Raw genomic sequence first — 16,939 nt, 5'->3', positions numbered from 1 at the left:
TGGTAATGTCAGCACCTGCTGCTCTAACCATGCCATCAGATGTGTTGGAAAGCAGTCGAATGACTATGTTGGAAGTAGACTAGGCAGTAGAAAGCTGGGAGTCCACCACCTTCTGAACATCTACAGGTAGGATACCCAAGAGAGACTTGGAAATATCCTTGGTCAGGTCTCTCTCAAATCTGGTGACATGGGCTAAATAATTAAGAGCTTGAATGACAAAAGTCTCTGAAGCATATGTCCATTTTCCAAAACAATCCATAGAGCTAGACTCTCTGTTAAGGGATGGACCGAGGAGCTTTCTTCAGATAGTTCCTTCTTTGTGGCCACTGATATCACCATCATGTCCTTTGGTGGACATTTGCTATGATTGTTCTGGTCTGCTGCTGCTAGAATCCTATCAGGTTTCTTAGGGATGGGTTCCACCACATCAGGATCCTTCCATGCCCATTGAGCCATCAAATCAATGAGTGGGTCAACAGATGGTACCACCCAGGGTGAAGATGAGCCAGAACCAAAGGCTTCCAGGAATACAAACTCATCTGGAAAGGGGTTATTAGAGGACCATCCACCCCTGCTTCATCAATTCAAGAAATTTGCCAAAGGAGCAGTCTTCAGAGAGGGATCTAGGGAAGCCTTCACCTTTATCAAGGTCAGTGTCTTCTGTGATGGACTCTGGGGAACAGTCTAAATGCCTCTGCCTGCATGTCTCTTTCTTACCTCTTCCAGGGAGGGGAGGGTTGGAAGGTTCTAAATCATACTTGGAACTAATATAGCCAGTAGCCTTGGAAGCCTATGGAACTGACTGTCTCTATCGAACAGGAGGATTAAAAGTAGAAGCTGACTCTAGCCAGGGTTCAGATAGAATAGAACTGGATGGAGGCACTTTTTCCCTTGGTATCAGAAGGACTTGCTCAAAAGCCTCGAAGGCTGAGGAAGCTACCAGCTCCACCAGAAGACTCTTGTGCCCAGACAATAAGGAATCCTCAGAACTGAGATACCTCAACCCCAAGGCCAACCTTGGCACCAAGCTACTGAGAGCTGAGGAGCCAAAAGGAAGAGATGGAGCCAACAACTCCAGTAACGACCCATCCCCTGGAGCCATGGTGCCAAAGCTTCGGCTCAGAATCTCTTCCAGACCTAAACAGGAAGGGAATCTGTTGGAGTCAAAGTCACTTTCACTACTGCCTCTGGCAAAGGCACTCCAGGACAGACAAGATCTCAGATAGCCAGGTGAGAGGGACAGACCAGGGCTGGATTAGAAAAAGGAGGGTTAGATGGCCCAGCACTCTGTACTTTCTCAGAAGATGGTATTGCGAGAACTCTGAGCTGAATCTGCATTGTGAGGAAAGTACAGTTGTGTACACTTACCATAAATGTAGATGTTTGAGTGTATTCACTGTTGCAGTCATTACATTTGGGTCATCTGCTTGCAGTAGCTCTCAGTCGGCCTGATTAACAAAGTCTTGGGTCCAACATCGGTTGCTGTCTCTTCTTCCATGACGTCAGGTTGTCAGGGGTATAAAACATGCAGCCGACGTCATTACATCAGTTTTTCGTGCCCCAGATGTCAGGTGCCTCCCTAATGGGAAGCAATTAAATCTATAAATATACAAGGTTATACCTCAAACAAAAAAGCAAATACACCAAAAAGCTTTTAAGCATTGAAAAAAAAGAAGAGGTATAGCCAAACGAAGTCAGGGAGTTGGAGGGAGGGTAACCAGGACTGCAACAGTGAATACACTCAAACATCTACATTTATGGTAAGTGTACACAACTGTACTATGTTCTTCATGTTTCACTGTTCCAGTCATTACATTTGGGTAGATTCCCAAAGCTACGGATGGGAGAAGGAATTTAGATAACATTAGGACCAGCTATAAGGCCCTGCAAAACTGCAGTGGCAAAACCAACTCTGGATTTAGAGAAAACTGGCAAATGGTAATGCTTGGTGAAAGTATGTACAGAACTCCAGGTAGCAGCTCTAGGATGTCCCTGGTAGGTATGCCTCTGCGAAAGGCTGTAGAGGTAGATGCAGCCTTGGTTGAGTGGGATCTGATTCCCTGTGGGATAGGTTTTCCATGGTGTTTACAGCAGAAATGAATGCAAAGGCCTATCCATATGGAGATGGTTCACTTTGAAATAGCCTTCCCCTCTGTCCCTGCAGCAAATGCCACCAGCAGTTGTTCAGATCTCCTTTGAGGTTTAGACCTGTCCAAGTAGAATCTAAGTTGTCTGTGAATATCTAAGGAGTGCAGTATCCATTCCCCTTTGTTCTGTGGATTAGGAAAGAAGGTAGGCAAATGAATGGACTGATTAAAGGCCACACTGGATACCACCTTTGACATGAAAGAGGGATTGGTCCTGAGGGACACCCTGTCCACATGAAAGATGATGAAAGGCTCCACTGCCATAAGGGCCTGTAATTCAGATACCCTTATTGCTGAAGTGATGGGTAAAAGGGAAGCTGTTTTCCAAGAAAGGAAGTTTAAATCTGCAGTAGCAGCTGGCTCAAAAGGAGGAAGGGTGAGTTTCTCTAATACAACGTTAAGGTCCCAGGCTGGAGTTGGAGCTCTCCTGGGTGGTCTTAAATTTTTGGCCCCTTTGAAAAACTGCTTGAGCAGTGGAAGAGAGAAGAGGGGAGGTTCTGTATTATAATGAGCTGAAGTGGCTGAGGCATAAATTTTTATTGAGGAAAAAGACAGGCCTCAGTTAAGTATTGTAAAATCTGAGGTAAATTGGCCACTGCTGTGCTCATCCCTTGAGATTGGTTCCAGGCACAGAATCTTTTCCATTTTTCAGCATAAGATTTTCTGGTACTAGGCCTCCTTGCCTTTAAAATGACATCCAACACTGGTTTACTGAGGGATGGTAAAGTAGAGCTTAGGTAATTAGCCAGGCTGCTAGGTTCAGTGTTTGAAGCTGAGGGTGCAGAATCTGGTTCTCCTGCTGAGACAGCAGAGTAGGAGTCTGAGGCAGATGCCATGGGGCCAACAGTGACACACTGCGCAAGAGGGGGTACCAGTGTTGGTATGGCCAGGCTGGTGCAATCAAAATCATCCTTGGTTTGTCTTGTTTGATCTTTAGTAGTACTTTGGAGAGCAGAAGCAGAGGAGGAAAGGCATAAACTGATAGGTTTTTCCAGCTGAAGGACAGAGCATCCACTTTCCAAGCTTGTCTGTGGGGAGTCCTTGCACAAAATTTTCCAATTGATAGTTCTGGGGGGAGGCAAACAGGTCTATATCTGGGCTCCCCCATTTGCTTGTCAACATGTTGAAAATCCTTGGTTCCAGTTTCCACTTGTGTGGGTCCATGAGGGTTCTGCTTAGTCCATCTGCCAGTGTATTTAGTCTTCCTGGCAGGAATTGAGCTTGTAGCTGTACTTGGTAGCTCAAGGCTGTGTTCCACAATGCCATGGCTAGTCTGCAGAGGGGGTAAGAATGTGTACCCCCCTGCTTGTTTATGTACCACATAACAGTGGTGTTGTCCATTTTTACCATTAATTGTCCTGGAACAATGTGATCCTTGAAGGCTGTCAGAACATTCTGTACAGCTAACATTTCTTTATGATTGATGTGAAGGTGCATTTGAATTGGGTTCCATTTGTCCTGAATGCACTTCCCTGCCAGGTGCGCCCTCTTGCATAATCTGATGCATCTGTTGTTAGGGTTTAGGCGGCAGGGGCTAGTGTGAATGGTAGTCCCTTGTTTTGGTGGCAGGCCTCTGCCCACCAAAGGAACTCTAGGCATAGACAAGGAATGACAGGAATCATTGCTTCTAGATCCTGAGAATGTTGACACCATAGGCTTTTTAGATACCATTGTAGTTTCCTCATATGCAGTCTTGCATATGGAATTAGAAGAATGCAGGAGGCCATGAACCCCAAGGCTTGTAGTATTTGCCTTGCAGATAGCAGGGTTTTTGTGACCACTTGTTTGAAGTAGGTTGTCAAGTGAATTTGTTTCTCTGGCGTGAGGAAAGCCATCTGGGAAGTTGTATTCAAGCTTGCTCCCAGGAATATAATTTGTTGACAGGGTACCAGGTGTGATTTATTTTCATTTATGGTGTACCCCAGACAAGTTAGCACCTTCTGTACAAAAGCCAGATGATTCAAAAGTATGTCCTGGTTTTCTGCCTGAATTAGACAATTGTCCAGGTATTGGTATATTTGAATATTTCTTTGCCTGCAAAATGCAATGACTGGAGCTAGGCACTTTGTGAATACCCTGGGTGTAGTAGATAAGCCAAAGGGCAGTGCAAAGAACTGATAGTGCGTGTAGCCTGCTTTGAAGCGTACGTATCTTCTGCAAGATTCCCTGAATGGGATGTGCAGGTATGCTTTCTTTAAATTTAGTGTTGCCAACCAGGCATCTTTGCTTAGCATAGGAAGCAGCTGGTGAAGAGTCAGCATCTTGAATTTTGGAATCACCAAAAAGGTGTTTAGAGTAGGCAGGTCCAGGATAGGACGCCATGAATTGTCTTTTCTGGGTACCAGGAAAAATCTCGAGGAACCTTGTCCCTTTTTCTCTTCTGGTACCACCTGAATAGTCCCCATGCTTAAGAGAGAGAGTACTTGCTTTTGGGCCTCTGCCCACTGCTTTGGAGGTAGATCCTGCCAACCGGTTGGAGTTGGTGATGTGCGGAAGTGAAATCTGTTTCCTTGGGACACTATATTTAAAACCCATTTGTCCTGGGTAATGAGTCCCCAGTTTTTTGCATGAAGTGCAATCTCTCCCCCCAAAGGGGCAGTCAGTTGAGAAGTGCTTAGAAGTTTTAAAAAGTCATTAAGACAGTTTACCATAGTGGGGTGTTTTATTACTCCCAAATTTGGAAGTGGAGGCTGCCCACTGTTTAGTCCTGTGCGTCCCCTGGGACTGAAGCCTGGGTGCTCTGCTGGATCTTGGTTTGGACTGAGAAGGCCTGGAAGAGGCAAGAAAAGACCAGTTCTTAGAAGGCCAATGCCTATTAATCTTGGAGGTTGTACTTGCAAAAAGTCAACAGTTTGCATAGATTTAGCTTTTTCCTCCATCTTTTTAAGAACTTCTTCTGCCTTGTTGCCAAACAGGTGGCCCTGATTTAAGAGAGCATCCAGTAATTTCCCTTTAACATGATCTGACAAGGATTGCTCCTTAAGCCAAGCATGCCTTCTAAGTACAGACCCAGTTACCGCAGCCCTGCAAAATACCTCTAGTGAATCAAAACCACATTGCAATGTATGTTTACCAACTTGTTCAGCAGAATGTATAAAATCCTGTAAATCCTTATTTTCAGCACAATTAGGAATCAACATCATTTTCTATTTAAGCAATCCAATAATATGCAGCTGATACTTTAACATATGAAACTGGCAATTCAAGGCCCTAATGGCCAAAGTTGCAGAAGTGTATACCTTCTTACCCCATCTATCCAGCACCCTGAAGTCTCTATCAGAGGGGTAGGATTTTTGGCAGTAGTAGCTTTAATGCCCTTGGGTCTCTATGAAATGGTTTCAGGATCTGCAGTAGGATTTTTGAAAATGAACTTGTGAGAGTCAGGAACCCTGTAATATCTATCAGGTTTTCTGAAAGCAGGAGGTAAAGAGTCAGGGGCCATGCTAGATTCCGAAAAGGCATCATCAACAATGTCCAGTACAGGAGGTATAGCTAAAGGCCTGTGCTGGGGCAGGAGTAAGAAAACCCTAAGCCTCTTTTTAGAATCAGAGAAATCCTGACTTTCCCAATGAAAAAGCTCCCTGAGAGTATGCAAGGTTTCACGAAAAAAGAAATCCTCTAGGGGGGAAGCAGAGCAAATAGAGTCCTCAGCATCAGAATCCTCAAACTCAGCCTCTTAGAGGGGAAGGATGGCTTCTCCTGATTAAAGTAATAAGGTCTTCAGTCATTTTTATCATTTGTTCTTTATGCATAGAGGCCTGACCATGCGGTCTGGGCATCAGTTTTCTAGGCATGGTTCGAATTTTAGGCCTTGAAGAAGAAGATGGCGCCAGTTTAATATGCAAGTCAGTAGGCCTAAATACACCCTCAAAAGCCGGTGCCTGCACAGCAGCTCTGGACCCATCCAAGGTAGAGACATCCACAGGTTCCACAGTTGAAGCATCTCGCGGCATACCGGACTCCAAATGGGTCTCAGTAGAGGCCTGCGAATCTGAAGTAACAGGTATCAGGGGCTGTGAAAGGGCCTCACTGAGTACCAGTGAACTGGGTGGCCTGTCTCTGTCTTTATATTTGTGTTTTTTTGGAATGTCGGTAGTCGGATGGCTTACCGAAGACATATCAAGATAATTGAACCGAGGACCAAAAAATTTAGAAGCGCAAATATACCGACGATGGATAGTTCGTGGTTTAAATAAGACAGAAAACCGACAGTGAGGTACGTCGTGGTCAGGGCCTAGGCAAGAAATACAGTACAAATGAAAATCTTTATGAGGTATTTGCTTTCCACAAGAAATGCAATAATTTACTTTTACTGACATCGGTTTAGAGCAAGAAAAAGTTTCCCCAAAGGGGTACTTCGCTTTTAGTTGAAGACTTCGGTTCTGAAACTCGAAAATGAAAATTTCAGGAGTCGGCCGACCGGCACTTGCGAACTGCTTCGGGCACCGCACGGCAAGAAAGACTGATGTAATGACGTCGGTTCCGTGCTTTATACCCCTGACGGAAGAAGAGACAGCAACCGACGTAGGACCCAAGATTTTGTTAATAAGGCTGACTGAGGGCTACTGCAAGCAGATAACCCAAATGTAATGACTGCAACAGTGACACACGAAGAACATCTTTCTCATCATCTTAACATCTTGCTCAGTCAGGCTTCTTGATGACTGGGGGTCAATGACACCACCAAAGGTGGCCTCGAGTACCTCCTTTCTTGAAGAAGAGGTGAGTGCAATTTTCGACTCACTGGGTCCAGTGAAAATCTGTACCATGGAGGTGACAGATGGACCAGAGGAACTATTGGCTCTGAACATTGTGGAATCTTAGGATCCGAACGAGACAAGAGAGTCAGATCTGGAAATCGCTTATGGGACTTCTTAGAGTCAGACTTCTTTTTCTTTGATTTCTCATTCTCTGCCTCCTTGTTTCTCTCTCTTGACTTCTTTTTCTTTTTCCTTCTCTTTCTGCCCTTCCTTGATTTCTTATCTTTGCCTGTAGGAGAGGAGGCCTGAAATATTCCGAACATTTAGACTATCACAGAAGGGAAAGTACAGTTTTGTACCTACCATAAATGTAGATGTTCGAGGATCCACATTGCTGCAGTCCTAACCATTGGGTAGTCCGCTGTCCAGTCGGCCCGAATACCAAAGTATATTGACGCCGGTCAAGCGCATTAGACTGATGCCAGGACGCCAGGGTACTAATGCGCATGACCGACGTCATATCCTCAGTCTTTTCTTGCCCCAGATGTCAGAAGACCCTAAAAAGACAAGGCCCAAACCAAAACACCAACAAAAACCCTGCACCAAACATATATACAATATATACAAATGCACAAGAATATAGCCTAACCCACACCACCACCCCTAAACACAGAGGGAAGGAGGGAGGGTTGACTGCAGCAATGTGGATCCTCGAACATCTACATTTATGGTAGGTACAAAACTGTACTATGTTCTTCATTCCACATTGCTGCAGTCCTAACCATTGGGTAGAATCCCAAAGCAGAGGTAAGGGAGGCTGGCAAATCATAAGGAAGCAGGAGCTGTCAACATGCCTTGCAAAATAGCTGTGGCAAAACCAGCCCTAGATTTAGAGTAGAGAGGAAGGTGGTAATGCTTAGAGAAAGTATGCACTGAACTCCAAGTAGCTGCCTCCAAAATATCCTTAGTTGCCACCCCCCTTAGAAATGCTGTTGAAGTGGCAGTAGCCCTAGTGGAATGAGGCCTAATCCCAGCTGGAATCTCCTTGCCATGATGGGAGTAACAAAATGAAATGCAAAACCCAATCCACTTAGAAATAGTTTGCTTAGACACAGGCTTGCCCTGAGAACTCAAAGCAAAAGAAACAAACAATTGCTGAGACTGCCTGAAATCCTTAGTCCTGCTTAAATAATAACGCAACTGCCTATGTACATCTAAAGTGTGCAAAATCTTTTCGCCTTATTTTGGGGATCTGCATAGAAAGTAGGCAAATGAATAGTTTGATTTAAAGCCACACTAGAAACCACCTTAGGCATAAAGGAAGGATTAGTACGTAATGATACCCTATCCTTATGGAAAATCAAAAAGGGCTCTACTGCCATAAGGGCCTGCAACTCAGACACCCTTCTTGCAGAAGTAATAGCCAACAAGAAAGCAGTCTTCCATGACAAGTATTTCAAGTCAGCAGTAGCCGCAGGCTCAAAAGGTTGTAGAGTAAGTTTTTCCAACACAAAATTGAGATCCCAAGCAGGAGTAGGAGCTCTAATGGGGGTCTTATATTCTTTGCCCTTCTAAGAAACTGCTTGAACAAAGGATGAAAACAATGGTGGGTCACAATCATAGTGAGCTGAAATTGCTGCAGCATGAATCTTAATGGAAGAGAAAGACAAACCTTTGTCCAGTAACTCAGTAAGATATTGAAGAGCCACACTCAAATTTGGCTCAGAAATCTCCAAATTGTTTGCTGCACTCCAAAATAAAAATCTCTTCCATTTTTCTGCGTACACTTTCCTTGTACTAGGTCTCCTGGCTTCCATAATCACATTTAAAACTTGTTGAGGAAGTTGAGACCTGCTGTCTTTCAAAACAGAATATGCCAGGCTGTTAGATGAAGAGAGTGAAGCTTGACATTGAGCAGGTGACCATCTCTCTGGGACAACAGGTGCGGAATCAAGGGTAAAGGCCATGGAGGCTTCTTTACCAGACTCCTCAATAATGGGTACCAGTGCTGCCGAGGCCAATCTGGAGCTATTAAAATCATCCTTGGCTTGTCTTGTCTGACCTTTAGAAGCACCTTTGGAAGAAGAGGCAGAGGTGGAAACGCATACACATGAAGATTTTTCCAACTGAAAGAAAGAGCATCCACTTTCCAAGCTGTGTGATGAAACCTCTTTGTGCAAAACTTTGGCAGCTGGTGGTTTAGTGGAGAAGCGAACAGATCTATGTCTGGAGTTCCCAGGACACTGTCAACTTTTGAAATACATGAAGATCCAGTTTCCACTCGTGGGGATCCATGATTTGTCTGCTTAACACATCTGCTAAGGAGTTCTGTGCTCCGGCAGAAACCTTGCCTGAAGAGTTAGTTGCAAGCTGAGCGCAGTCTCCCATAAAATCATTGCTTGCCTGCACAATGGGTAAGAATGTGTTCCCCTTGTTTGTTGATGTACCACATGACAGTTGTGTTGTCTGTTAGAATCAACACCTGCCCTGGAAGAAGTAACTCCTTGAAAGCCATTAATGCAAACTGGACTGCTAACATCTCCTTCATGTTGATATGTAGATGCTGTAGTCTGGCAGGCCACTTGTCTTGTATCCACTTTCCATTTAGATGAGCTCCCCAAGCAATGTCTGAGGCATCTGTCGTTAGAATCTGACTCGCCTCTGGCCGGGTCACAGAGAGTCCCTTGTTTAGGTGACATTCCTGAGCCCACCACAAAAATTCCTTTTGAATGCAAGGTATTATTTGAATGACAGTGTCCAAATCCTGGCAGTGCTGTGTCCATACATTTTTGAGATACCATTGTAGCTTCCTCATATGCAGTTTGGCATTGGGAAGCACCAGAATACAAGATGCCATGAACCCTAAGGCTTGAAGGACTGTCCTTGCAGTCAGCCCGGACTGAAGAGATAGTTGATGGAAGTAACTGGAAAGATTCTGTTGTTTGTCCGGGGTTAAAAAGGCCATCTGGGCTGCTGTATTCAGTGTCACACCCAGAAAGCACATGTCTTGAGAGGGTACTAGACTGGACTTTATTTCGTTCACAGAATACCCTAGGCATCTTAGCACTGCTATGACATATTCCAGATGCTGTAGAAGGTCTTCCGATTTTCTTGAGCCAGAATCAGGCAGTCGTCCAAGTAAGGATAGATTTGAATTCCTTTTAACCTGAAGTAAGCTATCACTGGAGCCAGAACCTTTGTGAATACTCTGGGCGCAGTAGATAAGCCAAAGGGCAATGCAGAGAACTGATAATGAGAATTTCCAGCTCGAAAACGCAGATACTTCCTGCAACTTAGTCTTATAGGCACATGAAGGTAAGCTTCCTTGAGATCTAAAGTTACCATCCAATGATCTTTGCCCAGTAGAGGTAAAAGCTGTTGTAACGTCAACATCTTGAACTTGGGAATGTCCAGATAAGTGTTGAGGATAGATAAATCCAAAATTGGTCTCCACGTGTTCCCCTTCTTTGGTACTAGGAACAGGCGAGAATAAAATCCTAGGCCCCTTTCTGGTACAGGGACTGGCTGAATGGCCCCTATTTGGAGTAACAGAGAAATTTGCTTGTGAGCCTCTTTCCTTTGTGGAGGGGGAACGCCTGGCATGCCTTTGAAAGGGGCAATGTATGGAAATAAAACCTGTAACCGTGGTGAATGATATTCAACACCCATCTGTCTTGAGTGATTAAATCCCAATTTTCTTTGAAAAGAGACAGTCTTCCTCCCAAAGGAGCTGCCAGACGAGAATCTACTGGCAGCTGAAAAGGCAGGTCATTGGGTCTGTTTACGAAAGGACTGACCCCTGCCCTCACCAGAAGTCTGAGCAGGTGAACCCCTGTTCTAGGCCTAAAAGAACCTTGAGCTCTGCCTCTACCACGCCTAGACCTACCCCTAGACTGGGAATCATAAGCAGGATATGTCCATCCCTTAGTAGGCCAATTTCTACTAAACTCCGGTGGCTGCACCTGCAAAAAATCTTTAACAGTTTGCATAGACTTAGCTTTGTCCTCCATTTTCTTTAAAACTGCTTCCACAGGCGAACCAAATAACACATCAGACTGTAAAGGAGCATCCAAAATCCTAGACTTAACATGCTCTGCTAAATTCTGATCCCTCAACCTGGCATGCCTGCGAAGAACAGAACTAGTGGCAGCCACCCTCGAGGAGGCCTGCACAGCATCAAAACCACATTGCAAAGAATGCTTACCCACTTGTTCAGACACATGAACTAAATCCAGCAACTCTTTACACTCTATACCTTCCGCCAAAGCATCCACCTTAGATGTCAATTGTGAAAGGAGATAATTTTGATATTTTAGCATGTGAAACTGACAGTTCAACGCCTCATGGCTAAAGTGGAAGAAGTATACACTTTCTTTCCCCACCTATCCAAAGCCCTTGCCTCTTTATCAGTGGGAACAGGATTTTTAACAACAGAGGCCTTAACACCCTTAGGCCCCTGAGAAACAGTTTCCGGTCTGCCCTAGGACTCTTAAACAGATACTTATGAGCTTCAGGCACCCTATAGTACCTATCAGGTTTAACAGGGGCAGGAGGCAAAGAATCAGGGTTCAGGGAAGCCTCTGCAAAAACATCTTCCACCACATTCAACACAGGAGGTATAGCTAAGGGCCTATGCTGGGGTAAAAATAAGAATTCCCTAAGCCTTTTCCTGGAATCAGAGTAATCTTGGCCTTCCCATTTAAAGTGCTCCCTCATGGAATGCAGAGTCTCTGAAAATGAGAAATCCTCAGGAGGAGAAGCTGTAGGAGTGGAATCATCCACATCAGAATCAGAATAAGGAGGATACTCCTGCAATTCTTCCGCAGAAGCCTCTGAACACTGTTCAAAACTCTCAAACTCAGGCTCCACCCTAGGCCTCTTATCAGGAGGGGGCATAGAGCCTCTAATCATAGTAATTAAATCTTCTGCCATTTTAAGCATATGTTTCTTAGGCACAGAACCTGAAGTGCTAGGAGAAGCCCCCACTGAAGCTGAACTTGGCCTACCTCTCAAAGAAGTTTTGGAAACAGAAGGAGAGGCTCTAACTACCTTGGGAAGAGAGGAAAGAACAGTAACCTGAGAAGCCCCCTCAGCCTGGCCTACCTCTTGAGAGGGCACATCCTGTAACAGTAAAGTCTCTGCCTGAGACTCCAAAGAAACTCCTGGCAAAACCTCTGGCTCCACTGAGTTTCTAAAGAACCGACGTCCGGGACTGCCGGTTCATCACCCCTAGGCTTTGCCGCTTTGTCCTTGCGCTTTTGAGCGGATTAAGCGTCGGAGCATCCGACGGCATTTTGTAATTACAACGCTTCCCAAACACTAACCTGGCACAGTCTAATCTTCTCTTAATAGTGCGTTTGTTAAATCTAGCACAAGAGCGGCAACCAACAACGTCGTGCTCAGGCCCTAAACAAGGTATACACAAAGTATGGTAATCCCTATGAGGTATCTGCTTCCCACAAGAAATACAGTTATTCACTTTTTCTGACATCCGTTAAATACTGAGGCAAGAAAAACCAAAATGTTCCCCAACGGGTACTTAGCCAACTTTGATTCGGTCTGAAACTCCGACTTCGGAAATATTTCAGAACGCCAACCTGCACTCGCAAAACTGCTTCTGCATCGGACCATGCGGCAAAAAAGACTGAGGATATGACGTCGGTCATGCGCATTAGTACCCTGACGTCCTGACGTCAGTCTAATGCGCCTTGACCGACGTCAGCCATATACTTTGGTATTCGGGCCGACTGGACAGCGGACTACCCAATGGTTAGGACTGCAGCAATGTGGAATGAAGAACATCCAAAAACATTACCAGATTGCACATGGCTAAAATAAGCTGACACAAAAGGTAATCACAAAATTACACAATTTAAGAAACAAAACCTGTCCAAGTACAGTAAATGCATCTAAATGAATCACAGAAACATTGACTTTTATTAATAAATTAAGTGAACGACTTCAAATTACACTGAAAATATGGCGAGTTACAAAATGCTTTTAAGGTAAGATACCATGAAAAATGCATATTGTTATAAGGGCATACTGTTAACCTCTTTGTATTTCCTGTGCTACTTCTTTGACTTCTAAAGCTTTACAGTCATGTTCATGTTTGTCCAGAGTTTGATTAATAGCTCAGATGCTTGACAAATCTGGCAGAGGAGGATGGGCATGCCCATTCTTGGGGGCAGGGGGAGGGAGAGAGAACAGAGCAAAGACATACGCTCCATAGTCCTTCGAAGGATGGCCAGTGATGCAACTGCATGTCACCAAACCACAGCCTGGTTGGTAGCCTTCACAGAGAGTATATAGGGGCACGCATTTGTAAAGAGAAAGCATTGTGAGCCACTGCAGGGATGTGGGTAGCTTATTTTCTTGCCAAGGGTGTGTGTGTATGGCCAATACAAAAAAAATCATAGATTGCCTTCCCTATCAAGGACTGATTATCAGAGTATAGGTAAAGAGAAAGAAATAGGGGGAAGTCAAACAATAGACCAGCACTGGTAGAGTTTTTAGTAAAATCTAAAACAGAATCTGCCGTTAAAAAAAAAATAATAATTAGTAGAGTGTATAAAATAGTGCATGACAACTATAAGAATTAATCAGAGGAGGTTAGAAAGGATTGGGAAGAGAAACTGTATTTTTATACCCCAATTAGACGCCAGAGTATTTTTCCTCAGATAGACAGCAAATGTTGGAGGTGGAAGAAAGAGGTAATTGGGAACATATTTTCTGGGAGTGTAAAGAGTTCTCAGACTTTAAAGATTCCCTGCAGACTCTTCTGTCAGAGCCAGGTACTGGGTGAGCAAATTCTTGTAACTAGGGAAATGATTTTTCTGAGCTATGATACAAAACTGGAATTGCCTAGGCACAGTAAGGCCTTGCAGAGTCTAATTATGGTTGCTGCCAAAAAAGCAATTACTAGAAAATGGAAATCAAAGTCTAAACTAACTCTACTAACAGAAGTGAATATAATAACAGAGACAAAACAACTGGAATTGAGATCTTTAAAAAGGGTAGGAGCAAATTACATAGGAAAAAAATGGATGGGAAGAATGAGGTTTAAAAGAAGGCAGGACTTGAATGAGCTATTTAATGTTTGACTGACAATGATTGGCTACTTTATAAGTGATGTTTAATGTTTACAGCTAGGATTATATAAATATGGTTTGTAATGTAAAATGCTTGCAGCTGGGATTATGTCAATATTGTTTATTTTCATTTATATAAATGTATGACTGCATATGTCATAAGTGAATGACTGCATATGTCATAAGTGACAATTTAATAAATATGTTTCTTGTTCAAAAAAAAAAAAAAAAAAAAAAAAGAAAGTTTACAGGCCTCAATTTGTCTGGAAGAAGCAGTTTACCCTTCTCTTTCAGATTATTTTGGTCCAATATCCACCTCTTCAGCTCAGACGTCCCAATCTGCCAGGTCAGTCTTTTCTATTATCTCATGACAGAAACACCCCAGGTGCAAATTATTCATCAAGTAGATGGGAATGTCCTTGAGAAACTTCCTGTTGCCTACTTCACTTTATCTGTAAAGCAATGTGGCACTGGACTTGATTCTAACTTTTTATCCCTCCAGCAGGACTTTGCTTTACCACTTCTCCCATCTTCCAAGACTGCTTTCACTCTGCTCACTCTGACTTCCTGACTTCTTTACTATCTTTAACTTATCTTACATGTCTCCCCTACCATGGTAGGCCAGCAGGTCTGATATTACAGTGTATACAGGTATGTATGTATTTATTTAGTTAAAGTATAGTGTATTTAAATAGCAGTACGCATGGATGTCTGAGCTGCTGGCCTAACGTGGTATTCGATAGGTTGAACTTTGATCATGTCAGCGTTCGACATTTGCAGTGTTAGACACTGTGATCTTCACAGAGTGGGTTTCAACATTCTGGCAATTCGATCATGTCAACTAGATCCACAGTGACATCATGATGTAGATATGTACATTTCTACCCACAGCCTTTATATTACCTATATATGGCTCAATTTTCTTGTCTTAACATTGTTTTCTTTATTACTGTCATCCTGTTAAATGGTTGAACATATGCAATCATTCAGTCTAATGAAAAATAAATTGCTGTATAGAAGCAACTTAATACATATAAGGGTTTAGTAACTTTATTTTTCCTTTCATTTCTTTATACAAGCTACACGGCATCAACAACATCAGCACAATCTTAGGGCATTTGCCTTTTATTACAATCAAGGCTAGCTAAGGAAACTACCTTTGACATTACATATCCATGGGAATGAAACCAAATATAGTGATGATGGTCCAGAACCTCATAAATGGAATAAGTAAGCAAACAATCAAATAAAATCTACTATGTTAAATGTGTTACTCAATATTCTCATACAGTGTACAAAGGCAAAAAAAGTAGTGTATACTGTTACCCATCTGAGCTGACTGTCGCTAGTCAATTGTCGATAAAATCCTCTAAAATCGCTTACAATGTCTTTAAGCTGCTTTCCAATCACATGAACAGAAAGAGCCTTTATAGCACAAACCACTGAAACAAAAAAGTAGTATCAATACATTTAAGTTATTTTGGGTAAACAGCAAATTAATATATGCAATAAGCAAGAAATGGCAAGAGCTTTAAAAAATCATTCTACACTACTAACATGCATTTCAATTCTTATAAATAAAAAAAAATGCACATTTAAAAATATACAGAATAATGTGAACGAATAATAAAAGTGTATTTTTTCTGCAGAAATATTTACTTTTTCTGCTGTTATGACTATGTAGGATACCAATTTAAACATTTATGGACTAAAACAATTCCAGAGTTGATTTCCAAGATGGCTGCACACTGATCAACACTTTAATTTTAGTTCTCACAGTGTGAAAGGATAAAATGAGGAATATCGATCAGTGAAATTGTCATTTTGGGTAAAATTAATTTAATAGCTAGTAAGTACTCTGCCCATATGCCAGCAAAAAAGACATTTAGAGAACTAGAAAAGGTGAAGAGACAACACTGTCTGGGAAGAATCCTGCAGTTGTTCAAGCTTCACCTTTGGCACCTTCCAGTAATTTAGGGGAAGAAATAAATGTACTCAGACCTGTTTAAAATAAATGAAACACTGAAGGAATGTATCAACTCATATAGGAAAAATTCTAGGGAAAAAAAAGAAAAAGCTTTAAGTAATTATTCAGCTGAACCGATAAAACTGCAAATTTCAGAGGATGAAATGAAGAAAAGGTTAGCTGAAAATAAGGCTTTTCTAGAAGAGCTGATTCGAAACAGCTAAGGTAGAAGACAGAGTTTGCACAGAAAAATCATGACTTTTATGCTGCATGACAGAAACTGAAAGGAATAGACTGTTAACTGTAAAAGCACAAATAAGCAATGGGACTGGTACTCCTCAGCAAGCCTTGTTAATTGAAAGGGCACATAGAGTCTTTTCTCCAGACCTGGCCAAAACCTATATTAGTAAAGATGCAATCATACTAGTAGAAAGAGTTGATCCTGACAAAACTGTGGAAGAAGGGAAAAGTATTAACTGTGGAAAATTATTACTCACTGCTCAGCATGCAGAAGAGAAGCAAATTATTCCAGCAATCAGGGAATGTCAAAAGGCAGGTGTGAGATTCAAGCTGTTGTGTCTAGCTGTCTTCAAAATATTTTTTCTGGAGGATCAAAGACATGTTTATACAGAAAAGGTTACGGAGGAAATTAAAACTTTTTTTCAACAAAAAGTGGGCCAGCAAACAGAAGGATACTCTGCTTCTAGTTCTCCTGAGAATAAAGCTCACAGAGTTCATATGTAATTACTAGGCTGTTGACCCCAGGGAACCTTTTTAAGTCTAGCCACACCTCCCAAAGACGTGAATCCAACCCTGTACCTTCTGTCTGTAAGGTAAACACCTTTACCATTATGTGAATACCCAACTTTAACTTTTACCCCAAACCCATCCTCAATTTTCCAAACAAAAATGTTTGAGGAGCATTAAAAAGCACAGGAGTTGACTAGAATAATTAGGAGTACACTGGACTTGAACACCAGTCTGGTGTTGGGAGATAACATGAACAGGATGAAAACCAACAACACTGAAATTAAA

General features: G+C 42.6%; 1 protein-coding gene across 1 annotated transcript in view; it reads right to left on the bottom strand.

Moving 5' to 3' along the window:
* The window catches only part of ENOSF1 (enolase superfamily member 1), an 852,891-nt gene that overhangs the window by 681,276 nt on the left and 154,676 nt on the right, over window positions 1-16,939 (bottom strand). Inside the window, exon 3 of the mRNA XM_044065235.1 lies at window positions 15,265-15,380. Within this exon, the coding sequence (XP_043921170.1) occupies window positions 15,265-15,380 (116 nt within the window). The remainder of the gene's footprint in view (window positions 1-15,264; window positions 15,381-16,939) is intronic.

The sequence above is a fragment of the Protopterus annectens genome, chromosome 3.part0, assembly GCF_019279795.1.
Source record: "Protopterus annectens isolate FY-2018-M chromosome 3.part0, PAN1.0, whole genome shotgun sequence".
Classification (NCBI taxonomy): Eukaryota; Metazoa; Chordata; order Ceratodontiformes; family Protopteridae; genus Protopterus; species Protopterus annectens.
This window is presented reverse-complemented; position numbering and strand designations above follow the sequence as displayed.